The sequence below is a fragment of the Perna viridis genome, chromosome 1 (genome assembly GCF_037379345.1).
Source record: "Perna viridis isolate PV_CMFRI_1.1 ecotype Kerala chromosome 1, ASM3737934v1, whole genome shotgun sequence".
Lineage (NCBI taxonomy): Eukaryota > Metazoa > Mollusca > Bivalvia > Mytilida > Mytilidae > Perna > Perna viridis.
In genome coordinates, this window is record NC_142445.1 from 30,416,880 (window position 1) to 30,444,623 (window position 27,744).

At 31.3% G+C, this 27,744-nt stretch overlaps 1 protein-coding gene across 1 annotated transcript; it reads left to right on the forward strand.

The window, feature by feature from the left end:
* The first annotated feature begins 24 nt into the window (after positions 1-24).
* On the forward strand, positions 25-27,346 carry LOC148628309 (ubiquitin carboxyl-terminal hydrolase 19-like). Its single transcript, XM_088585907.1, has 26 exons — positions 25-157; positions 3,273-3,401; positions 4,370-4,500; positions 4,995-5,211; positions 5,488-5,534; positions 6,193-6,293; positions 7,329-7,400; positions 8,088-8,203; positions 10,256-10,464; positions 11,395-11,554; positions 12,480-12,613; positions 13,095-13,187; positions 13,632-13,697; positions 14,235-14,345; positions 14,867-14,977; positions 15,573-15,656; positions 16,477-16,571; positions 17,280-17,340; positions 18,554-18,669; positions 19,087-19,230; positions 19,608-20,313; positions 21,608-21,650; positions 22,397-22,472; positions 23,976-24,128; positions 24,641-24,807; positions 25,258-27,346. Exons 1-26 carry the CDS (start codon positions 115-117, stop codon positions 25,758-25,760), a joined length of 3,888 nt encoding a protein of 1,295 aa, XP_088442033.1. The 5' UTR covers positions 25-114; the 3' UTR covers positions 25,761-27,346.
* The last annotated feature ends 398 nt before the right edge of the window (positions 27,347-27,744 follow it).

Consider the following 27,744-nt stretch of genomic DNA (forward strand, 5'->3'; position numbering starts at 1 on the left):
AGAAAAAGAAAGCACACAGGTGACGTGTGCGAAGAACAACAAGAGAAAAGACAGAAGACGGTTGATGTCACCTTAGGCTTAGAGTTAGAGGAAACAAAAGAGCTGTCAACAAGAATGAAGGAGAAACAAAGCACCTCCAATAGGTCAAACTTCAAGAGTAAGAAAAACATTAATTGACCATGTTCAGACTTTATTAATATTTGATCAATTTTATTACAAGACTGATTTACTATATAATTCAACATTCTGTTAGTCTATAAATCATCACAGACACAGGCCCAGGGCCCTTGTCATACATGTACACTTGTGTAGAAAGGTAATTTTAAAGATAAATGAGCAATCGTGGGCAGTTGTGCTTGAAAAATTGCAATTGCTAGTCGACCATCCATATATTCATAGTGTCAGATACAAATACCCTATACTGAACCAATCAAAACTGATTATGGTAAAAGTTACCTCAACCCTGGCCAAAACCACATGGGTTTTTATAAGTGCAAAGTTGAATGTTGTACAATCACAAGATTTTTTCAGTATTAAGAAGCTGATTTACCTTTTAATAGAATGTATGAAATTTCCAAACAATATTTATTCCGTCAGATACTTCCTAAACACTTTGAAAAGAAAAAGGAAATGGCCCTCTTTTGTTTACAACGTACACATTGCTATGTTTTTGTGCACATGGTTTTTGGCCGGAAAATCAGTGGAAAAATAGATGTAAAATCCACCAAGTCTAAAATTAGTACCACAGGTGTGATGAACAAAAAAAGTATTGACTTACATGTACATGTACATGTTTTTTAAGTCATGATATGTGGTTTTTCTCATGAATAAACTTCATTTTAACATAATAATAATTAAAAAAAAAATGTAAGCCTTGGGTGTGTATTGGAGGAAATGCTTATAAAGAATTACTTACCATAAGTTGTTAGAAAATCTTTTTAATTTTTGTGTTAAATATATAAAGGAAAAATAAAAAATGGTATTAAAGTTTTTGTTACTTCAATTGAAGAAAAAAAAGGTCAAATATTTACCTGTGAGTATTTTATAAAAACATAAACAGCAATGTACATATTTAATACACAGGTCTGTTTATTCCTGTTAAATTCTTGCAAAAATAATAAAATTGCTGATAGGGAACCTGAGTTGATACTTAAAATATTTGTGAAGACATAGATCTTTGACATTCAAGAAAGGCAAGAAAGACCAGAAACTGGACACATACAATTCACACACTGGATTGTCAACTCACTTTCAGTCATCAAAACTGGATCACCATACCAATAGATGACTTTCACATTTTCTTCTATTCTGGATATATATCAAGGTCAACAGGGATCAGCAGGCATAAGATTGGTGACATTGCAAAGGGAGCCAAGGGAACAGAAACTTGATTCAATTACTGTCAGCAATTTTTAAGTAATACATATATTTTAAAAGCATTTCCGATATTTTAATGTTCGGAGATGTATTTCCACATAACTATTTCCGTTCTTGTAGTCCAGGAATCCAATATTCTATGTTGATCTAGTATAAAAGTGTAAACCAGTTTCCACCAGGTTCAATAATATTCAACTTCTTTTAAAGTATTCCTTTTTTTCAATAAAAGTCAATGAAAGTCATACATTTTTAAAACATTTTACAGATTAAAAAAATCAAAAAGAAAAATATATTTGTTCATAACAAAAATGTGCTTTACATGTATATACATGCAGTTAATTTAAACCTGTCAAATGCTGAAATCTATTTTTCTTACACATGTACATGTAGTTGAAAAATATTAATCATATAAATTTTCCAATCTCTCTTGTGAAAATGTACATACCCACTAATTTAAAACAGACAGTTTGTAGCAATAACCTTGGAAAGTTGAAGTTTTGTAGCGAAAGAGGTTTTTAGTCAAATCATTATAAATGTCAGTAACGCAAAATCCCCTTGGTAAGGCTTAAAAAAATAGTCTTATTTCCTGCTACCAACAAGGAAAAATAGAGTAAGTAGGTAGGGAAATTACCATATATGTATTTGATTTTTTGAAAACATTTTATATTGAAGTTAATGGGGAAACAATCTAGACTTACATGTATACAGTGCTTAGGCCAAAACGACCATATAATGTTGCGGGTAGCCAAAAAAAACTAGGGTAGCAGGAAACAGACATTTTTATTTGGCCCCTCAGAATCACAGTCAACTTGACAATGTAAAAAAGATATATGCAATATAACTGAATTAAAACACTCAAAACGAAAAATAGTTTTGTGCATATTAAAATTTTACTCGGTTCAATTCAAACACAGGCATGAGGCCAAATGCTTTTTTTTTAGACTTTTTTTCAGAATTGTAAAGAAATCAATGACATATATATGATTTATATTTCAGCTACCACATTTTGGTGTGTATAATACGCATTGGTGTATTGTGCGCAGTACAATTTTGAAGGTCTAAACATGGAAAAAAAAGTTTTTAAGACTTAGATTGCAGTAAAATTGTGTAAGACAGAAGATCGATATTTTGCACTTGATCGGTCAATTTGTTTACCTTGATGCAGTATTTCCTACGAAAGTGTGAAGGAAAGAAATTATATGCAGACTAAAACATCATTTTAAATCAGTAGATACATAAATTGGATAATTTTAATTTCGAAGCTTGATAAAATTGACACAGGATGTATGAAATATCTTATAAAACAAAATCGAAAGTTGGGAAAATTGGACATTTCAGGTTTTGGTTGTAACTCAAATTTCACAATTTATCATTTAAAAACATACTTTTAAGAAAGAAAATTGTGAGAAACAATCAAAATAAGTATCAGAATAATCATTTTCAGCTGTTATGGTATTTGATAAGGAGGGTTTGACAAAAAAACACTTTGTTACTTTTTGGTTTTTAGTTGTTTCATTTCAATCTCTAACCATGATTAAATAAGAAGAAAATATTGTGCAGTCTTTGTTTGAAACATGTTATTAAGACATTTGAACATGATTTGAAGAAAATATCACTAAAAATTTAATACTTAAAGATATATTTGATGATTAGATAAAATTTCTTTCTGTAACATTTCACTTCTGGTTTGTTTGTTTACAGGACGCAATGTCTTTTCACGTACCAAAATATATTATTTCATGGTCAATTCTTATTCATTGATGCATATTACGCACACCCATGCTATGGAAATAATTTCTATGTAAATATGAGCGCATAATACACACGGAAATACGGTAAGCAGTATTTTCATGATATTTTGACATTGAAAAAATACTTTTTTTCTTTTCCTAAAGATTTATCCTATGCATGGACACAGACAGATGAATATGTTACCATGATATTTGAACCAGAAGGACTGACACCAAATAAAACAGATCTAGACATATCATTTGGTGACCAATATGTTCTAATTAAGTTTCCAGGTTTGTATCATTCCAATGTTCATAATAATAATAGAAAACAATTGTAACTTGTTTGTAATTGTCAGGAATAAATTCAAAAATATAAGAATGTTGCACATGCTCAGGATTGGACATTGTTGAAGGTTTTTTTCTTCTGACGCAGTAAGTGTACTTTTGCTTTTTACCCTTTGAACTTAAGGGTGCTCTTCTATAGAAACACAAATCACCTGATTGCAATTCTGTTTCCTGATTGGCCAAAGGCTGACAACTTTGCGGTGTTAAAAAATAAACTGTTTTGAAAATTGAAATTGTGTGCCATGTTTTATTTTCTTGAATGAAATGTAGAAACTTATAAGTAAAAGGAACAAAATTTTACTGTCGGCTATCTTTTTTTTTAAGATAGTACTTTTTAAAAAAAAATTCTCCATGAAATTGTTAAAGAGAGTCACAGTTTCTTCAACCAATCCTTTTGGTTGATGTCTAAAAGCTATCTTTTTATTCATTTTGGCAATAAAGTCTATTGCACTTTCTACACAAAGAGATATCTGTCAACTTGTCTCTGTTATATGCATATCTTTTGACTAACATATCATAATATACTGCTGCTCTTTTGTCAACTTTTATGCGGTCTTGAAAATCCTTTTTATACAGTAGAAAGATAACTGATGTGGTGAAACGTTACAAATGCACTAAGGTATTACCCAAATACAAAATAGAAAATACTTTCAGAGATCACCCAAAAAGGTCTTCAATTAAATATAAACATACCTTTGAGTGAGCTCTGGAAAGCCTTGACAACAATGTAATAAAATACCCAGTAACTGAACAATGACAATTCTTCAAGTGCTCGTTTTCATGGAACATATGGAATGAAGCTCTGCTTATATGTGTTTTTCATTGTTTTAGCGACCTCAAGCAGTCAGTGTAATGATATTGTATTGATATTTGATTATGCTTGACCAATGTCAATACATTTACTACGTTTTCAGATGGTAAGAAGACTTGGTCCTTAATATTTGCTTGTGAAATTGACAAAACAGGTAGTAGAATACAGTGGAGAAAAAAGAAGCTTCATTTAATAATGAGAAAGAAGAATAATGAAACATGGACGTCTTTGGAGGTACATTTGTAAATAATAGTTGTGATGTGGTGTTCTTATAATTCTATTTTCTGTCACCCAAAGCAGTTACACTGAGATCTTTGGGAAGGAAAATTTATGTTTTACTTCCCATCTGTCAAGTAAAAAACTTAAATTTTCCAAGTTTTCAAGTTAATTATGGGAGCTTTTTTTATGGAAACCCAAGAATTTGAAAAATCCTAGAAAACTTTGGTAGTAGTGTCATACATGTGTACATCAATGAAATATAATTCATTTTATGTCAGTTAAAATTAATGGTAAAAATCATTTTATTTTGCAAATACTGGAGGCAACTTGTAATGGTTTCTCTTGAATCTATTCCTATAAAAAGATTTCAGTTGGAAATGATTGAATCTCTTACAGCTATAAAGAATGAGAATTCTCAATGCAAATACTCCTAGCTTCAAGCAATCACTTACATGTATAATATACTTATTGAATTGAAAAAAAAATATAATCGACTGCATTTATTTTAGAGAGTACTTAAAAAGCTCCCATCGGAACAGAAAAATGATGAGCGAACTGAAGATGACAAATCTCAGTTGAGTTCAACTTCATCTACAGAGGTTATGACACTAGACTCTGGGCAAATATCACGTGATGACCAGACACAGTCACCTCACCCTCCAAGTGAAGCCACTGGAGACACACATAATTCAGAAGATATTTTTGTTAATAAAGAGAAAGAAGAGGGTGAGCAAGTTCAAAAACTATCAAAATCCTTGATGCACTGATGCTTCCAATTTGTATGTGTTTCTGAGTTTTTCACCAAAGATGACTGTAAATTCTTCAGGTGAAATTGTTCAATAATATATTCAGGGCTCTTTAAGGCTTTGACTTAAATCTTTTTATCCATTTGGGCAAGTACCATATTGGTTTATCTTTTCTTAATTTTTTGAATTAAAAATACTTATGTGCAGACATTCAATTAGGTCACATCTAAAACTATTGTTTTTTTTTTACTTTCAGAACCTGTTTACCAGCTAGATCATGTAAAAAACAGCTTTATTGAGAAGGTAACTAACATGTATCTAAATATATGAAAAATCTGGAGATAAGACTAGGAGCTAGGAGTTATATATATATTTTTAAAAGGTCAAAAATACTTAGAAAAATAGGAAGATAACTGCTTATGGTATTTTGTGCCACTGTAATGCAGTAAACATAACGAGAATTGGTATGGTGTATATGTCAAAGAGACAACAACCCCACCTGGATGAAAATGTCAGCGCAAGGCCACCCAATTCTTCGATGATCAACTGAGAAGCCCTAACACCACATGGCAGGCTGCAGCTGGCCCCAAAACATCATTATATACAGGTACAGCTGAAGAGTTGCCCCTATAAACTAAAGTAAAATAAAAATAAACTTCAGTGAAAATGAAACAGGATATACAGAGGCCAGAAATTCGTGACTTGGGACATACTTTTTCAGTCACTAATACATTGCATTATGTTACCATTGCACCAAGAATTGAGATTAGGTACGCTGATTGGATTACAAAACAACACTCCTTGCTACTCTGTAATGTATTTGAAAGTTACTAATATGTTTCCCCAAAAAGAATATTATTTGTTAGCTCTGAATCTGAAATAATACAGATTTATTGATGTCATACTTCCATTTTTTTACTACGAATACAAATACATGTATATATATATGTAATATTTTCAGGATGATACAATGGCTGTACAGATTTATGTTAAAGAAGTAAAGAAGGATACTTTAAATGTATCTTTGACAGAACAATCCTTTATTGTTAAATTTAGTACTATGTAAGTATAAAAATTGTCTGTTCATTGATTGTACCTCTTGTCTAATATAACATTTTGAACTACAATACTTTTAAGTGTAAGTGTTTGAAAGAATCGGGCAAAATGGGAAAAATCAGAAACATGCATGTTAAAACCCCACCAATGTGACAATGTAATATCAATCAAGGATACTTTCTCTATTTGAAAATACCATTTTTTGATCTCAGCATCACTGGCTTTGTGCAGAAATTTTTCAATAGAATCTTACAAAAATGAGGTGTTTGGTTGTTCAGAACTTCCTGAGTAATCTGCCCTTGAAATGTTCATTTTCAGTGCTTTTCAATGAAATGTAACTCAATGGTCCAGCATGATATGGACAATCTTGTCTGTTTTCCTTAATTCTTATGGTGCAAATAGTCAAATTACACTATCAAAATGATGGTTTTTTTCATACCTTGTTTTACCGACTGCCTGATTCTTACAGGGACTGACACTTAATTTTTAAGAAAAAATAGTAATTTGAGTAAATATTATTGTTTAAGGTGGTTTAATAATTATATAAATGAAAAAAAAAATTATATATCCCTTTTTCAGTTAAGTCTGAAAAAATGTGGGTGTCATATTTTTAGTCATATTCATATGACTGTGATATGAATCCTTATCAATGATTGATCTTGAAAAGTATATTATGAGAGGTATCGTTTGAATTTTTTTGCAATTGAATGAATTGTTCTTACTTGGATATTCTTATTTTCCAGTGGATGAACACTTAGTAGCTATTTTCATTGACAATTTAATGTACTGATAATGAAGTCACAATAAAAAGCACTCAGTACTTGTTGCCCTTCAGGCATGCTGAGATACTGGTAATAATTTTAGTTTCAACCATCAAAACTAGCTTAATTCTGATTTACATGTCGTCATGTTTTCAATTATTCTATGCTTATATTCTTTAAGTCTGTGCTTTAAGTCAGATTTATATCAGAGAAAAAAGCCTAATATATTGTGTATAAATACATGTATTTGTTTTTACTAGTACATGTATACTTTTTACAGGAATGCTCAATTTTTAAAGCTCCACAATAGTTGTACTAGTGACACTGTCTTCAGGTGGGAAGTAAAGCTGAAGTAAGTAACCATGGTAACAGGCAATACCAGTGTTTCAGGTTTAGTAATCAAAATATACATGTAGTAAACTTTCAACCAACAGTATTTTATATATCCTCTTTTAGGTGGCAATTTTGTTGGCGAATTTGATATATAGATATGTTTTATCAATGCCATAGTTATTAGACTTTTTACAACAGGGTATGTAAGTCTCGTCATGTGACTGTCGTTTCATGAGAATGTGTCCTCATCTACCATTCAAATGCATGGAGATTTGTCATAAACATATCATTGAGTTCAATATTGAAAGCAAAATATCTTTTTGTGATAAAATACTGAAAAAAAAATGACAAATATATAGTTTTACAGGATAAGAAATGTTAAGAAAAGCATAAAATATAAGATTTGACATTGTGATGCAGCATTCTGATTTCCCAGAAGTAAACAATAAAAAGCATTTCTGTCTTTGGATTTTGATACATTCTACATCGGAAATTCCGAAAGGGAAACCGAAACTAGAACAAGACTTACAAACTGTACTGCAGTAAACCACATTTATGATGCTAATCAAATTGTGATGTAGCTACTAAAGTTAGATAAAGCATTACTTATGGGTTATTCTGATAAGTGTAATAAAACATCGGCTAATTTAAAACGTTTTGAACTAACATGTATATATATGCAGAATTTTCACTTGTATTTTTACAGGCATGAAATAATTCCAGAGAAGTGTAAATACAAGTTAACCCCATCAGTTATAGACATTACATTGACCAAGGAAGTCAGTAAAAGATGGGGAGCTTTAGAAGCACCTGTCAGAAAAGGTAAATTACTTACATGTCTGTTTATAAATTATAATCTCCAATAACTAATGTGAGCGTCTGATGAATGTTCAGTTCAATTTGTACCAATATTCTTATTGTTGATTCAATAGTGCAAATTTTCAGTTTTGCAGTTCAGTTAAGAAATGAGATTCCTATTGAATTGCACACTTTCTTAAAGACTTTTCATCAGTAAGTTTAGCCAACTAACCAATGAATTTATAAGAAAAAAATCTTAAACAGATTTATAATTGCAAGTGCACTGTACTCTCATTGTGACAGACAAAGCAGACATTGGGTATTTAAGATTGATTGCAATTCAATTTATACAGTAATTGACAGTTGGTAAATTAATTGATTAATAATCAATTACTGCTAAAAAAATCATTAGTGATTACAATCAAATTTCTGTTAGTTTCCAATATTAAGCTGATTTAATCTAGTCATTGAAAAACACTTTCTGTAAAATTACTATTAAAATGTTCAAAAATGAAAATACATTGAAACCTGCCTAACATTTGTCTAAACCAAACCAATTTTAAATTGATATAAAGGGATTTTTAAAAAAAGTGTATGGCATAGAGAGTTTTTCAGATTATTCAGGGTTTGGTTCATACAGATTTCACTGTATTCTATTTTCTTTTATGCAAGTTCCAATCTAAGGAGGTAGACCTACTGTAAGGGACAACTCTTGAAATCAGTGATGTGTTGGTATCATATTCAATTTCACCAAAACCTATCAAGCTTTTGTTTGAAACAGAATGAAATCTGTCCAAGTTACTTTGATGCTCACATGAGATTGATGTGAAATGCTGAGTACAAACGTTCCAATGATTTGTAAGAGTCATGTCCCTTACCTTAGGTATACCTTTAAAAATTTTTTTCAGATTTGTTCGAATAAGATTTAAAAAAAACTTGTTGCTTTCTAAGGATTTAACTACATGTAAATATTACATATACCATATTTTCCACTTTGACTTTTATAAGGATTTTTCAAGTAAAATATTCATCTACAATGCTTTCATTAGATTTGTTTTGTTCATTTCTGATTGCTTTCATTCAAAATTTTGGGTTAACTGCAATCAACGAATGCTGTCACTCAAACAATCAAACCGGCAATTGAACTCGAAGATTATTGATCAGTGCTGCTATCCTTTATGAATGAATACGAAGATGTTAATAAAAACATTACAATATATAAACTAACTCAAGATGATATGTTAACAAAACTCTATTTACTGGTAAGACATTATCGAGTGTCCCAGAGTTGTCGGTCCTTTAATATGCAAATTTATACCCATTTACCGTATGTCGTTACACATTCGCACACGCTCAAATTATAATCAGTTAAAGTGTTATCTGAATGGCTAATTGCAACCAAACTTAAAGGTAACAATTTTTTTATTGTATTTCGAAATACCAGGTAATATTGTTTATTAATTACCGCTCATAATTATGACCTATTCATCAATCTGATTTCCCGCTTATTTCACACCTGTGTGCCCATGCTTGACATGTTTATGATTTTGAACACTTGATGATCTAAGGCATCAGAGTAATTGACACGCCATTCAATAAAAGTAATTGAACTCATGGACAAAGTACACTTTCACAAAAATACAAATAGTAATTTAAGTTAGAAATACTATACAAAGTAACATTGCTGAAATAATATGTCATGAAAAACAAACCACTCAGCTCGGATCTCCGCTGACACCTACAATATAAATGCACACGTCTGATTCTCGACTTATGTATATTTTTTTCATCGATTTTGGTCAAAATTAGGCAGTTGGACATAATCCACATCGACTTATAGTCCAAAATATATGGTATATACTATAACTGTTGAAGAGCTATTTTTATTGGAGCCCTTGTTTTCATTGTTCAGTCAAACTATGGGCTTAGTTTCCCAAAGAACTAAAGATTTTTGCCATTGAATAGATAGTCCCTTATTTATTAAATCCACTTATTCAAAATTTTGCCTTCAATATACCACAAAAATCAATGCCCGTGATTAAAAGTACCATTACAGAATAAGATTTTTTTTTATAGAAAATCCAACCTCACCAAAAACAGATGAATGGTTGCCAACAGTCTCATCCTCATCTTCGTCCCAGTCAGACAACAAGTCTTCATCAGCCAGAACATCACAGAATGATGATGTGTTTGATCCTGCTATAACTAAGAAACAAGAACGAGATGAGGATAATAGGGCAGTGGCTGATTCGTTGAAAGGGGCCACTGGAACTTCATCTCCTCAGGTTGGTAACTTGTGTCGGTAATCCTCAAATACAGGGATAGACAAATATTCAGTGGCTGACTCATTGAAAAGGGCCACTGGAACTTCATCTCCACAGGTTGGTGAACTATGTCTATTATCCTCAAATACAGGGATAGATGAATATTCAGTGGCTGACTCATTGGAAGGGGCCACTGGAACTTCATCTCCTCAGGTTGGTGACTTGTGTCTATTATCAAATACAGGAATAGATGAATATTCAGTGGCTGACTCATTGAAAGGGGCCACTGGAACTTCATCTCCTCAGGTTGGTGACTTGTGTCTATTATCAAATACAGGAATAGACGAATATTCAGTGGCTGACTCATTGAAAGGGGCCACTGGAACTTCATCTCCTCAGGTTGGTGACTTGTGTCTATTATCAAATACAGGAATAGATGAATATTCAGTGGCTGACTCATTGAAAGGGGCCACTGGAACTTCATCTCCTCAGGTTGGTGACTTGTGTCTATTATCAAATACAGGAAAAGATGAGTATTCAGTGGCTGACTTGTTGAAAGGGGCCACTGGAACTTCATCTCCTCAGGTTGGTGAACTATGTCTATTATCCTCAAATACAGGGATAGATGAATATTCAGTGTTTCTATGTGTGTCGTATTTTGGGTTTAAGATTGCATTGAATTTTTACTTGGGAGATTGTGTTGCTGGTACAGTCCACAACATAAAACTTTATGCATTGTACCACATTTTATGAATCTTTATTTTTTATTTTCTGAATTCTTTGAAGTAGTTGTGTGTGTGGTAATTTATCTTATAAGAGATTATTGTAATTATCTGATTTATTTGGACATTGAAATCAGGATTAAATTTGTAAATCTAATTTAAAACAATAATGTTTGTGATCACTTGGAGTTTGCTATTTTTGCTGCTTAATTGTTATTAATTGTTGTAGAAACCAACGTGTAAAGTGTCACCTCTGAATAAGAACTTAGAGACTGAGCACCATGTAAGGCCAGGTTTTACAGGTCTAGATAATCTAGGAAATACATGTTTTATGAACAGTGTATTGCAATGTCTATCAAATACAAGGGAATTCAGAGATTTCTTTCTTAGTAAGTATGAATCATTTTTAAGCAAATTCATCATTTAAAATCTGATGTATTTTTTTTTCTCCAAATTGAAGAAAATATATAGGACGACATGCTCATTTGCTGTTGAGTATCGTATCTAAATGTATCATATCGTCACCCTTGTATATATGTAACAATATTTATCATATTATGAGGTAGGTGTATCGTTATGGCCTTTTGATATAATTCCAATGAAAAATGGATGGGTGGACGAAAATCTAGTCTACAGTTTTTGAAGTTATTTTTAAAAAGTATTGATAAGCCAACAAAGATTCATGCAGATATGATAGGGATGGCAAATTGGGAATAAAAGTTAAGTGTTTTGGCTGTTGTAAATGAATGTTTGATAGGCTTTGATGAAATTGAATATGATATACTTATCACTGATTTCAAGAGTTATGTCCCTTAGCCCAGGTCTCTGCATTTTATGTTGTTTAGAGGAAATATTAGAAGTCTATGGGGTCTGTTGAATAGTAAGAAAAAATACTTTCCAGATTTTTATCAATATGTCCCTAGTTACTTCTGGGAGGATAAAAATATATGAAGTTTCAAGATTTTGAACTGAAGAACCTGCCAATTCCTTCTTTACCATGACGATTCAGTTTACATGCTCTAGTAATTTTTCTGACTTTTAATCTTGAACTAAAGGAAACATATGCCAATATACATTTCACTACAAAAAATTGATTGATAGAAAAGTTACTTGTTGCACTCTTCACAAAGAAGACCATTTCAAATAAATCACAGTCTTATTGCATTTTAGGAATATTTGTTTTTACTCTTCACAAAGTAGACTGTTCTGAATGAATCACTTTTTGCAGAATATCAATATAAGAATTTTAATGAAAACAATATTTTGACAAAATGGGAATGATTTTATTTAACCTTATGAATTGTTACATTTTAGGCGGTAAATATCAAGACGACATTAATACAGACAATCCACTAGGTTTTGGTGGAAAACTAGCTGTTTCATTTGCTACCTTGTTGAAAGTTTTATGGGCAGGAACTCACTACTCTTATGCACCATCAAAGTTGAAGGTACATTTATATTAATTTATTAATAGAAAATCAGAAGAATATAGCCTTTTGGTGAAAATTATTTTTGTTGTTGTTGTGGAAATTGGTAATCTGTTTTATTTAATTTTAGATTTTACCTTTCTAACACTTTTTTTGAATATTAACTTTGAATGAACCATTCCAGTTTGTAAGATCATGTCAGAGTTTTCATATCTCTGAGGACCAAATCAATGGGACTTCTTTGCAAGTCTTTTGGGTACTGACATTGACATCTTTCATGTTTTTTTTTCATTTATTTGAAAATTAGAACATTATTTAATCTGAGAAGTAGTGACTAGAAGTTTTTTGTTTAAATAGTATTCTATGATTTTTTTTATAAACAAATAAATGGTATTTTTGATCTATTAGCCTTAATTATATCCTTTTGCCTGATGTATATATTTTGTGACCGAAGTAATGTTTTACACAAAATTTTTATTATGTATTTGTTTTTCTGTTGTAGTATTTGATTTCAATGAAAGCAAGTCAGTTCACCGGATTTGCTCAACATGATTCTCAAGAATTTATGGCTTTCCTCTTGGATGGGCTACATGAGGTAATGCCTTCCATTATTTATTTTATAAGAATTCTAGAATGTCATGGCTTATCTTTGAAAAGGCACCGAAAGCATTCAAAGAAGTTAGTGTCATGCATCAGATTACATTTTGGCAAATATCTACCTGAATACTAATTGAAAAGCCAATTCTGGATAATTTGCGGAGAATTTACAATCAAGTTTTTAAAAATGTATGAATCAAGGTCTGAAGGGTTTAAACTTTTTGATACCAACAAAAATTGAAATCATGGGGTTCCTGTCATTTGATAATTCTATCCATATATTTAGGTTTTCTATTTTGATAGAGAATACATATAGGTAAATATCCAATTTATGACTTTCAAGTTTTATGACCTCATTTATTCTTTATCAGAAACATATGCTTTGTCAAATATTCAATCACAATCATAATTCAAAGTTGTGTTGGTGTATTTATTTTTATAGGATCTGAATAGAATAAAGAAAAAACCGTACACAGAAACTATTGAATCTGATGGCAGACCGTATCATGTAAGTCATAATTTAGTGTGAAAGGTTAAAACATCAAAGATTATCTTGATTATTTTTAGTTCTAATAGAAGTTCTATTGATGTTTTATATTAAACTTTATATTTTGTCAAGAGACCTGAACATCCACCCATATACAAAAAATAAAAGTTCCTTCTCCCTGTCCCTGACATGTTTTACTGGAAACAACCCTTAGCATAATCAAATACCAATAATTTTGAATTCTTGAAATTCATGCTGAAAATTAGAAATACTTGTGTCTGACTTTGATTTTGACCATTTCTCTCCAATACAAATAAATCCCTTTTCTGATATTTGAACTGCTCTGTCTGGTTTTTACCTGTAGTTTCTCAGTTCATTAAACCTATTAAAACACTACTCTCTTTTGTAAAACTATAGGAATTTATTATTTTCTTTGAAAATTTAAATATGCGACAAGAACTAGCCTTGAAAACCTTGAATTTGATGCCCATTATACAATAACTTTCCATTGTTCCTAGAAATATTCAGTGTTACTATAGATATTGCCTTCGTTTACAGGTTGTGGCAGATGAGGCATGGGAAGTGTATAAGAAGAGAAACAATTCTTTTATAGTTGACTTATTCCAAGGACAGTACAAGTCCAAATTGGTGTGTCCTGTCTGTGGAAAGGTATTTGTTGATCAGGCCCACATTAAAAAGTTGTTGGTTTGCTATTTATTCATCTACTCATTAAAAACCTATCCACTAATTTTTTTTTCCATCCTCTCCAAGCGCATTTTTTTTAATTCTGTTTTTAGCACTTTGGTTTCACTTTTTGGCATTTTTCAGAAAAAAAAAATATTCATCTACCTCACTACTCACATCTAAGATTGTAAGTCAATGAACAGCAAACCAACATTTCTTTAAGGATGACCTCATTCTCTCAAATGAAACTCCAAATTTCTGTCACAAGTTGAAGCAAGTATGTTCAATTATATAAAAATAGATGAGGGGGATAATTTTTTTCTTCAGATATTACATGTAGTTCATGCATTCAACAATCCTGTGATTTTTCATAGGTTTTTTTGCACAAGATATTTCAGAAAAAAATTTAGTATTATTTTGATATAAGTAAGACTAAAACTCATGGTAAATAGTACAGGCAGATAACATTTGTTTGTATTTATTTCTGTTTTAATACTGATTTTCAGGTTTCTATTACATTTGACCCGTTTCTCTATCTCCAAGTACCATTACCTAAAAAGAAGAGAATGTTGCCAGTCATATTTATGTGGAGAGATCCCTATAAAAAGCCTGTACAGGTTGGTTGAACTATGATTGTATGATGTTATGATAATTTCCCATCTAATCTCTAGAATGTAGTGTTGTGAAAATTTTTTTTATTGTAAACGTATTAATTTTCTCAGTTGCTAATATTTGTTGGTTTCTGTAAACACGCTCTAGGTTAATCAGTTTTTTCTGCTTAAAAGATTTTAGTATTAAATAGGGTTTAAAAACATGGTATATTAAATAGGGTTAAAGACATAGTATATTAAATATGGTTAAAAACATTTTCACTCGTATTAATTTTTGCTTTTTCTGTCCATCAAAAAAGTAGCAAAAATTAGTTAATTGTGAAAGTTAATATTTTTACAGTATTTTATCCAGTGGTGCTTATAAAAACTAGAAATGTAAGAAACAAGTTAATTTAGAATCTTTAATTTGGATTGATTTTCTTATTTCAACAATACAGATGAAACTAAATTGAAATTCATTTATATCACTACAACTTTAAACCAATTATTTTAACGAACATAAAAAGTTGCATGTATGGAATTTTTTTTTCTGAACTGGTACACATTTCCTAGAACAGCATACAATTAATCAAGAAAGTTTATTGTCTGCTTCTTATTACAGTTAGTATTAAAGTTACCAAAGGAAGGCACAGCTCAAATGCTTAAAGATGCAGTGTCTAAGAAGACAGGAGTTAATACAAAAAATGTAATTGTCAGAATACTAATGATATAATTATCTTGTAAATAGTAGTGAAACCAATCTTTCATGTTGTACAGTTATTGAAAACGAAATCTTTGAACAAATAAATATTTACTCTTGGATTATTTGTAGAGCGCATAAATTTTCACAATATTTTTTGCTGTCAATGGAGAAGTTTTGCATAAACTTTATCTTTACCTCAATACAACATAAAAATCTACATAGCTGAGTATAATGTTACCTGTGTATGATGATATTTTGGGGCCAACTGCAGCCTGTCCTGTATTGTTAGGTTTTCTTCGTCGTTCATCGAAGACTAATGGGTGGCCTTTGGCTGACATTTTCATCCCGATGGGGTGTTTGTCTCATTGATGTATACACCATACTTATTCTCGTTATACTATTTCACTAGGAAGAAAATTTTGATAAATGTATTAATGCATTTTTTTTTCCTTCAAGTTATGGTTTACCATGTGTGAATTATTTTTATCATTTTTTTTCAAGGAATCAGAAGTCAGTTTCACACTAATTCTTGTAAATCACATAACTTCAAAAGGTAATGTGATACAAACCCGAACTTAAAAAAATGAATAGAACAATTGCACCAGCATATAACCTAAATCCAAAATAGTAAATACATACAGAGGTCACAAAAAGGTTATAAAGATCCAAATTGAATTTTTTCTAAACTGCATATACCTTAGTTTCCCACAAATTCATTTACACCAGTTGGTTGAATTTAAGTTAAAGAATGGTTTCAGAAAATTTTCAGTTTATTTTTGTGAAACTGGATCCAGATAATTTTATCTCTTGTTTCTTATTTCAGATGAGAGTTTTTGAATGCTACAAGAGTAAATTTTACAAGTTCTTCCAGAATGGAGATGATATAGGCTCTGTACAAGCCAATGATACAATCATAGTGTAAGTATAAGTCAGTTACTGCATAAGGAATCACTTTGGAAGTGGGTCATGTGCCATTGGCCCTAAAAATGCAAAAATGACCCAAAAAGATATGAAGGTATGGGTCAATGGCTCTTTTTTGTGTAACTGTTATGTATCATTCATATTATTGGCCCATTAAATCATTTAAATTACCCATTTTCATGTTACAAGAATGATCCAATATGAGAAGATGAAAGGGTTATCTCTGTACAATGGATCCAATGATTTAGTAGAGATTTTATCATAGTTTTGGTGGAGATATTATTTTTGACCATCTGTTTGGTGGAGATATTATTTTTGACCATCTGTTAAGCTTGGAGATACATATACATATAAGGAGAAGGGGTATTAAAGGCTCTCAAATATGACTGAAACTTTTTAAAAGTGTGAATTGTGAATTTGGAAACTTGAATCCATAACAACTGAGAAAATATAAGAACTTCTAGAAATAATTACATTAAATGAAAAAAAAAAGAATTGATTGAAGTTTACCAGAATTCATATTCCTTGTCTTCATTCTATTTGCCATTTGCCTACGTCTCAGTGAATATTGAACGCTGACAGGGTATATAAGCCCATATCCACTCTGCAGATCCCAGATAACATATAATATTTATATAAAGTATGTTGTGTTAATTTTGCTCAAATTTGTCTTATTATGTAATATGTAATTTTATCTTTATTTAGGAGTGAAGTACTATCTGCAGAAGTAGCTGGAGAAAATGTTTATGAAGTCTACGTCTTACAGGTATTCCTGGTTTTTATATCAACTCTGTTTGCACAATAAATATATAAATCTTTTTCTTTACTATGAAAGTGAAAACCTCAGTATAAAGCACACATTTTTGATTCATATTGCCATTTGTTTAAATTGTGTGTCACTTACAGCAGTCCCAGAATTTAAATGTAGGGGTCAGGAGACCCTTTTTACTCTACCCCATTGTAGTCCTTTTGAGTTTGATAAATACTGATAATGTCATTTTTTTTTCAGAATAAGTCGTTTTTTAAATTGCATTTTCCTTTCTATAGTGCATACAAACTTGTGAGAAGTATTTTACTAGTTTTATCTCAAGAGACCTTAGAAATTCTCATTAGGCTGAATGCAATTTTAATTTTATTTTGAATTAATTTTGTCTGTTTGAATGTTGGAACAGCTATTTAGTGGAGTCTGAGTTGCTCAAATGCTTTTGTTACTTTGTATGTTTGATTTTAGTTACTTTATGTTCTTTGTTGTGTATGTCTGTTTTCCATGTCTGGTCTTTGTCCCTGGATTACATTCTTTTGATTACCGCTATAACCTTGGTTCCCTGGATTACTATTTGAATATCTGAAGTAAAGATAAAAAAAAACATGTGGTACTGCTATATAACATACCTAGATCACTTACGTTATTTGAATATCAATAGATGTCACTACAGGATAAAAAAGCATGTTTTTGTAATGGTCAATTGACATCTATAGATATTTAAATGAGTTGATATTACATGACTCATGTATGTACCTCAACATTCAAATAGCTCTTCCAATACTTAAGTAAGCAATAAGGAATGCAAATTATACAAATTGAAATTACTTTAAGTGTAATAGGAATATTTGTATGAGACAAAGCACTGAAAATATTTTCCAGAATTTGTATGTTCTATAGAAAAGGACCTGCAGTAAAAAAGTTAAAATATTTTGAGAAATGAATTTTTAAGAATTTTTTTCCGAAAATTTATAAATACCCACAAATTAAAACTAATGTTTTTTCTCCATACCTACAACCCAACATACATTTATTAGAAGTGTCCCTAGACCCCTCCTCTCAACACACATTTAATTCTTGAACAACTATGCTATAAGGACACTCAACTGTTTTGGTATCTTTGACACAGTTACATGTACCAGTACATAAAAAAAGGATGCTCATATTTAGACTTTACATACATGCAAGCTAACTTCTTAACATTATGTATTTGTAGAGAACAATCCTTCCAAGCCAAGTACCCAACAGATGTGCTGCCTGTAGAAGTCTGTGTGCTGAGGGCAGTAAACTTAAGAGATGTATGAAGTGTTACAAAGTGGGATATTGTGATCAGTTAGTATATAAATTTTTCATATATCCCTGTCCTTGGTGTCATTTGTTCATCAGTAGTACTGCCTTTTTTTACTCAAAGTTTTCAAAATTGCTTTCCTAAACATTATGAATAATCAACTAAAGTACTTCAAAATGTTTTCTCTGGTATTATGATTACTTATGATTGAAGAGGTTTTTATCTCTCGTAATTTCTAAGAAATTTTACTGCAAATTGTATATTAAAGATTGCGAGTCTTTATAGAGGTGTTCATAAATCAAATGTAGAATGTCACAAAGTTCAATATTTTTACTGCAGATAAACCACATTTCAGTAAAAATTATATGATGCTAAGAGTTTTGGGGTTTGTTAGATTTAATCACAATTAGCAGATAATTACTTGGTTTTCAAGTTCACCTACTCTCATTCTTTGTTATTAGGACATGTCAGAGAATACACTGGCCACTACACAAAATGCATTGTAAACAGTCTCCTGAACCTGTTGGTATACCATTTGTTATCAGTATACCAGAGTCTAGAGCAACTTTTACCAGAATCTGTAATCTCATGGAAGCTTTTGCAAGGTAAAAACATGAAAATGATGAAATAGTTCTGCTTAGTTGTAAGACCTTATTATTTAGTGTGAATTTTGTTTGTGTGGGTGGCTGATTTTTTTGGAATTTTTATGTTGTTCTCTGCTTCACCATTTGCATTCCTTCCTCAGCAAGAAATGAAATTCAAATGATGCTGCATTAAGTGTAAGTTTTTTTAATAATTCAACAACACGTATGAACTGAATTGACATACTTGAATTCCTGAAAAAACAAAAGAAAGGTATTCGGGAAACATTAAAGGACTTGGTCTAGTCCTATCAGTCATTGAAGAAATATATCAATAAGTCAAGAAAACAGATGAATTGACTGATCCATGACTAAAATTATTTTGTTGTGAATATTCATAGGTATTCAGTAGATGCTTTCCAGCCACCTGTAAAAACTGACAGCAGAATGAACAGTCAACCTTCACCCTCTAATCTGAGTAACAGTAGCCAATCAAGTGGCAGTGTAAATAGTCTAGACAGCCAATCCTCTTGTAGTAGTTCTTGTACCATTACTGCTGAAGGGCAGGAACATATTGGAGAAGGTGAACCAGATATTGGAGAAATTAGTAGCTCAGGGTCAAGTGTTTTAGCTAATGTTGGAAGTGGTGTTGATGTGACTGAATCAGGGGCTAAACTTGATGCAAGTCCAAGTTTTACAAATATACCACCTTGTATTGTGAACTCAGACCTTCAACTTAGTGATGATGCTGATGATGAATCAGATGAAAGAAATCTTCCAGAATACACCTCCTTTAAAATGCCTGTTGATGAAAATGCTCAAGACAATATTGTACCTGCTGATCCATCAACAGATTCAGACAAGACTAAACCTATTCCAACAAAACATGTGATGGGTATTCAGTCCATGGAGGCTGAGAGACAATCTCAGCTGTTTTACATTAAACCTGTTAACCAGGAGGGGATAAGTTTAAAAGGTCCAGATGGGGAAAGGATTGAGGACAAAGGGGATATACCTTTAGATCTAACTTACAGGCAGTTCCTGTCTATGGACTGGAAAAACAATGAGAAGTTTGATTCATATGTCTTGGTTCAAACCAAAGAAATGGTAAGGCCAACTAAAATTAAATTCTTGGTTCTCAGGTCTTCTGTAAGGGTGCATTATTGTCCATTTTTATTGTCACAACAAAAAAGTAAATAAAAAAAACCAAACAAAACACTCTCTACTAAATTTTTGCTGGCTTTGATCATTGTAAAAAAAGGTTTCTCTTCAATTTCTCTATTTGGGTACTGTAAATGTATTAATTTCGTGGTTGCTAATTTTCAGATATTATATCGAGTGACCGTATTCACAGGTATAAATTTTCACGGATTCAAGAAATGATTAGTGTCATTTATTGTTAAAAATCAATTTCGCGAGTATTATTTTTCACGCTTTTCTGTCCACGGGGAAAATGGGAAGAATTAGTATGTTTACAGTAATTAAAGAAATGCCTCCCTTCTGAATTTGTTTTGTCTGAAAATGACCTAAGAATTTAGTAGTTTATACATACACACATGTACTCTGTAAAAACTGAATTAGTGCTAAATATTAAATACTATTAGAAACATTTTAAAGATAAAATATAGAATATACGTTTATGTTGAAAGATACATATAACAGACCAGTTCGAAAAAAATCACAAAATTAAACATTTAAAGAAAATATTTTAAAGACTTACATGTAGGGTTACCTCTGTGAAGAAATACCAGTAATTTTGTAGATTGTCTTGTTTCAATGACAGTAAAACCTGTCTGAACCAAAACACTCTTTGGACTAAAGGTTTTGTTTGGTTTAGGCAGGTTTCAGTTTACCAAGGTTTAAAATGCATGGAAACTAGTATGAATGAACTTCATAAAAAGTCTGGTTTACACAGGTTTCTGATTTACCAGGGTTTGGTTTAGACAGGTTTCACTCAACAATAACATATTATTTAAGTACTACTCCAGCTAAGGATCTTGCAAAATGTAATTAATGATTTGAAAGCCTACATACCTTTATTTTTGATATTTGGTTTTAAATGTTATAGTAAATAGAAATTAACATGTGGCGTATCATATAACCCCTGTTCATAGAAGCAAAAAATTACATAGAATGTATTAAAAAATTCAAAATTAAAGGAGATAACTCAGTAAATGACACTCAAGTACAATAGAAATTTTTGGATTTTCAATGTGGATTGTCTTCGAAGAGCAGACTGATTGGAATACATAATTACACATTTCATCATATAGACCTATAAAGCAAGTTAATAACAAAAATAAATATGTGTAGCCTTTTTTGGGATTTATCACATATTACAGAATTTGCATGATTCTTACAAAGATTACTACTTAAGTATCTTGATTTTTTTGGGTTACAGGATTGTGAAGAAGATCCTGCTGTTAATAAGGCCATAGATGATGGTAGGTGTTAGTTATCATTTCCCTATTTAATATCTTTACATTTACGTAATGTATTTTTGATTGTATATTTTAATATGCATTATTAATCATTTAATTAGAAAATAACGAAATAGTATTATTTTGTGTGTGGTACCAATATTGTTATTTTTAGTTAGTCGACAATGGTGAGAGGAGGTCTTGTAGCCGCTCTACTCAGTCTGTGACGCAGAGGGCATTCCTTTTTTTAATTCTTAACTAAAAAAGTATTGAACCAATGTTATTATTCAAACGTTGCCCCATTCAAGATGAGTAAAAAAGTTACATTTGTTTTTCAAAATATTTTAATTTGTACGGAGACCCCCCTCCCCCCTCCCCCCCAAAAAAGCATCTAGTTTAATGGTCTTAATGTTTTGATTTACACCCACTTCGGGTTCTGCTTGATTGAACAAAATTGCTGCCAATGTCCAATTTGGTGGCCAATTCAAAAATCTACTCTTGAAACAATTGGCACTGATATTTTAAACTGGAATATGTTTGTTGATTTGAATATCCTCCACTATCAAGCCAACTGTAACTAAAATTGGCAGAACTATTGAATTGGAGAATATAACAAATGATTCACTTTTTGTTCCACATAATTTGTCTGTGCTTACTTCTAGATATTGTGTGTAGCCAGTGGAGTGTTTTGGGGTCCCTGGAGCCTTTTTAAAAAAACTTCTTACTCTGCTCCTCTGTTTACTTTTTAATTATTCATATTTTTATTCCAGAGAACAGTAGTATAACACTAAAACAGTGCCTTGATCTATTCACTGAACCAGAGATACTTAGTCCAGATGAAGCTTGGTAAATATATTTCATTCTTATTAGATTATTTTATGATTCATGTATTTGATGGTTCCAATTTTTTGCCATTAATGGATTTTCTGTACTGCAAAAGTTTTATTAATTTTTTAAACCCCCAAGTTAAAGTCTGAGGATTATACAGGAGTAACTCTGTCTGTCAGTCACTCTTTCAGTACATTTGTATGCACAATGCCTCTAGCTCAGTGGTTTTTGGTGAATTTTCTTCGGAATCCAAGCATATATATATGTTGATGTCATGAAAAAAGTATTGTCTGATGCCATCATTTAAAGAGGATAGTCCAACTGCAGTGTTTTAACTTGTTTTAACTACCTTAGTCTGACTTATGGCAAACCCTTCAATTGATTATGGTAGTTATACACCATTTGTAGCTTATTTAAGTATTTATGATGCCTGCAAAGGGAGATAATCAAATTTGAGCGTTTAACATGTTTAGGTCTCACTAACCACTTGTAACGCTTCCATTACTTTACCTGTTAAAAAAGTAATTTTCGAAGTCTCACTGTGAATTACCAGGACAAATGACATCTTAAAGTTACAAACCGTTGTGAAGCTTGGAAAATAAGGCTTCCAAAATCATTATGGTAATGGTACGATGATAGAAGAAATTCTTCACAAAATTTACTTGAATAAATAATACTGAAAATCCACATTTTTACCTGTTCTGCTAACTGACAGCATGGAGGCAAATTACTCACACATGTAAACAATATTCATACACTTTTGTCATTAATTACATATATGATTTTAAAGTACACATTCTCAGCTTCATTTGGACTACTTTTAATCATAATACACACAAATAATGCACTTACAATGCATATGTGTAAGTTCAGTGTGTTTTTGGTACTACATAGGGGGGTGGCCATTTGACCCGGAAGTGGTTAGTGAGACCTTAACTTGAATCAAGGCAATTGCTCTTTCTGTTTAATGAATTTGCTTGGAAGATAAATAATGTCAGGTTACTGCAAAGAGAGAGTATTAAAGAAATTATCGTCCTGTTCCAACTGGAGGGTTTTATTTCTCCTAAACCACTCAATTGATTATGATCGACACAATATGTATATGTGCATTGAGGTATATAAGTATGTTTGATGCTTACAAAAGGAGATAATAAAATTTGATAGTTTAACATGTTTAACCCAATTGCTGTGTCCTGGATTTGCTTGGAAGATACTGTCAGGTTACTTCAGTTGGATATCATCCATCTTAAGTGTTAAACTGATTCTGTCTACAAAACAAAGGAGTGTATTTTTTTTAGCTTGCTCCTAGTATTTCTAATTATTTAGTTCTTAAGATTAGGTGCCAAATGTACATTTGGATTTTTTTCTGTGAAAGGCCCAAATCATATTCCCTTCTTCCCAACAGTTTTGTTTTTGCTTTATAATATAGTGTGTATACCCCTTTTCTTCCCCTTTAATCCAGGTTCTGTTCCTTTTCTTAATGTAAGTTTTCTCTTTGAAAATGATGTTTTATATTTTCAGGTACTGTCCAAAATGTAAACAACACAGAGAGGCCACAAAACAAATGTCAATCTGGAGACTACCACATACTGTCATCATACAATTAAAAAGATTTTCATTTAGAAACTTTATTTGGAGAGATAAAATTGATAAAATGGTGGAGTTTCCTACTAGGTATGTACAACCATCTTTTGGAGATGCTAGTTTCTTGTCTGAGCCTTAAAGCATCACAGTTACTGTTATTTTTTGTCTTGCATATTATTCTGATGGGTTCTTCTTTACCGAAAAAAAATATATAGTCACATCAAACACACAGATAAATAATTAAAAAATATGGATGTGTAAGTGAAAATGGGGAAATCAAAGAGGATTAATCTATAGGCAAAAAAATGTTAAAGAACACATCAACTGACCAGAACAAACACCAAGAAAGACCAAGACTCATAAAGGTCAGCCATATGAACAACTTCAAGCATCAAAGGATTTGACTTAGTTGTTTTTGACAGGTGTGCAGTAGTTATCAATGAAGGTCATATCTGGTAAAGACGATGAAAATCTGTGACAAATGTAGTTCAATAGTTACTCTGGCATGAAATAGATATACTTATGGTAGGATCTTTATCTTCTTTTTTTCAGGCCTTTTTCTTTACTTTTATATTTCTGTGATGTCTTTTTGTATATTTCAGAGGTTTAGATTTGTCACCATATTTACTTGGTAAAGGTCACGATCATGAACCACATCCTCTGTATGATTTGTATGCTGTTGTCAATCATTATGGAGGCATTCTCGGAGGACATTATACCTCATTTGTCAAATGTTGTGATACGACTGATCCTAAGAAAAGTGAAGTTGGTAAGTGATTGGGTTTATCAGTATTAATTTACCAATTAGACATTTTTTTTTAGTCTTACTTTTCATCTATCTTATGACAGATGTATGATGTATTGTATTATTCCATGTCCATATTTGTTGTCCAATTTGGTTCTGCTAATTTATATGGTAGAATGTTTGTCTTAATTGTAGTTGTTGCTGTTCATTTCCTGTTGATTTCCCCATTTTCACTTTTTTGGGGGTGGTTATATGCTTGTAACACCAAAGGAGGGTTGATGGGACATATTATTTGGATTGCAAAATTATTTTGTTTTTGTTTTTTTGAATTATTACATTTCAAGAAATTTCAAGATTTAGGCATAAATACATTTGTATGTTAAACTGTGTCACAAGAATATGGTTTTTAAGTGTTAAACATCAATAATTAATGTATATACATAGACATAATGAATATATGACCATATTTTATAGATTGGAGACTGTGTGATGACAGCAGAGTGTCATCTATTGGACATGAGAAGAATGCAGTTTCTCGTAGTGCTTACCTCTTATTTTATCGATGTCGACAGCCTTTTTCTCCCCCTCCTCACATAGAACTTTATGAAGACCAGGAGGAAGAGGAACCCCTGAAGGAGGAGGAGTGTAAAGGATTAGGTTCTGCCTCTCATCAGAGTGACATAAAGGAAGAGTACATTAAAGACAGTGATTCTCTTTTGTACATGGGTGAGGATTTTCCTGATATTGGAGAAAATTCAGAGAAATTGACTGATGATTTTGGAGAAATGTCTCAGGCAGGAGTCAAAACCTCTATACAGACTGATACAGAGATGCTCAGCTCAGGAAGATGTTTGACACAGGGTTTGAACGTGGGGTCTAGTATTGGTATTATGGACCAGGCTAGTGACAAAAGCTCTGCAAGTGAACCTGAAGACCCAGATCCTCCTGGATACACAGATATGGAGGCTGTTGATTAAATATTTTTGAATGTGTACATTTTCATTGGGATATTTATTTTCCAGAATTTTTTTAAAGTCACGAATAGATCTGTTTGACATGTATATTCACATTTTAAACACAGCCATAAGTTAATGGGATTAAGAAATGCATCTGGTTTTAAAACTGTCAGTTTGTGTCCAAGACATAATAATATAAGTTTTAGCCATTTTTTTTTGGATATTTTGCATTTCATGTGGATCACCATTTTGTAATGCGATGTTAATGCATGATTGGGTAATTTAAATGATAATATGTAGTAGATGTGCACAGATCTTTTGTTTTATGTGCATGTGGTAGGGAATATTGCATATTTGTAGACGTGTGTCTCCTTATCACTTTTAAACAATTGATATTTTCCTGAAAAAAAAAAATGGAGTTTATTTATTTGTAGATTTAAAGTAAATTGATTTAAAATTTTTATTTCTGCATGATGGAACTGAAAGTTGACCAGATTTACTTGGTATGTTCAAGTCCTTCCACTCATTTAATGGTACCCAGATCTTAAAACTATATGTGTATGTAAAAAGGCTTGAAAAGTTTTTTTTTTTTATATATTTATAGAAAGTTGTTTCTTGTGTTAAATAATTACATTCAATCCTTGTCATTGATTTATGGGATCATTAAGTAAACAGTAGTTCAGATATTATTGTCATTTGTCATATTTTGATCAAAAAGATCAACTAAATTTTGTATTGCATCATTTGTATCTGTATTTGAATTGTTACTACTTGATTAATAGTGTAGCTACTTTTAAGAACTAAGCAGGGGTTAATTTATGGTAGGTAAAAAAAAAAACCTTTTTTTACTGCTGTTTTTGTTTGAGATGAGCACAGTAATAAGTACAGTTTAATACCCTGATGCTTTTTTTTTTATCTCAGATAAACTGCTATAGAATTATTTATGAAGTGGAGATAACTCTTGAAATAACTACCCTATATAAATATCTCTTTTGTCCCAGTTCATTTTCAGAAACTAACCTAAAATTATTTTTAACAGAACCATAAGAAATCTTGGATATTTTTGTCAGTGAATCACTGTTGATTGTTTTGTTTTAAGAAATAGCTTAAGAATTACAGCAAGGTCCATAAAGTATCTACATTTGATTCAGGTCATAATTTGACAAATTAATTGTCATCCTATGAATGTTCCGTTTTCTTGATTTCAGGGTAGAGTATATGTAACAATATTGTCAATGTAGAACCATTTCTTTATTGTTGTAGTATATTTCATTCATTAAAATTCAATTCAGATATGTTACTCAAAAGTTTTCATGTACAGCATTTGTTTTTTTTTTTTGTGTACATGGATAGACATGAAACAGAAACGGAAATCTAAATGAAAACAGAAATTTCTAATATATTGCAGTCTGACAGTTACGTTTTTTGCAGTTGTTAAGAAGTGTGCATTTTAAGCAAGTTTTTTTACTAAATATTGACCTTCCTTTTCCTTTATTGTTTACTTGCATCTGTGATAATTGATGTACTACATGTATATTTTGCATTTTTTGTTAATACTTTCGAGATTGTTTTTGTGTTTTCTGTGTTGAATAAAGAATTGATCTCAAGGTTGTTTTATTTCATAAAGAAAAATGTGATGAAGAAAAGAATAATTTATTTGATTTTACACATGAATTCCCACTCTGTAGGTACTCCAACAGAAAATTCAACGATCCTTCCCTTGCAAGCCATAGTTATCAGTTTCAAAAGTGAACAATTTTTTTGTCACTTCACATTTTAGGAAATTTAAAATTGTTTTTTTTCTTATTATGTGATTTTTCCCCCTGCTATTCCAACCGAAAATACCCATTTAAAGTAATGGGAAAAACTGGATCCTATCAAATTAACGTTTGGAGTCCATTTTTGTGCATTCACAAATTCATTTGAAACTTTTGAAAAAAGAAAATGTAGGTTATAAATTTTAAATTATGCATGAGCCATTTCATGCATCAGATAATCGTACTAA

Bases quoted from the DNA above. Each gene is read 5' to 3' on its own strand.
- LOC148628309 (XM_088585907.1), top strand. From the start codon at position 115: ATGAAGGAGAAACAAAGCACCTCCAATAGGTCAAACTTCAAGA. The intron at 14,978-15,572 runs GTTGGTTGAACT...TTCTTATTACAG, and splicing joins CCTATAAAAAGCCTGTACAG to TTAGTATTAAAGTTACCAAA. The intron at 20,314-21,607 runs GTAAGGCCAACT...TTTGGGTTACAG, and splicing joins TGGTTCAAACCAAAGAAATG to GATTGTGAAGAAGATCCTGC.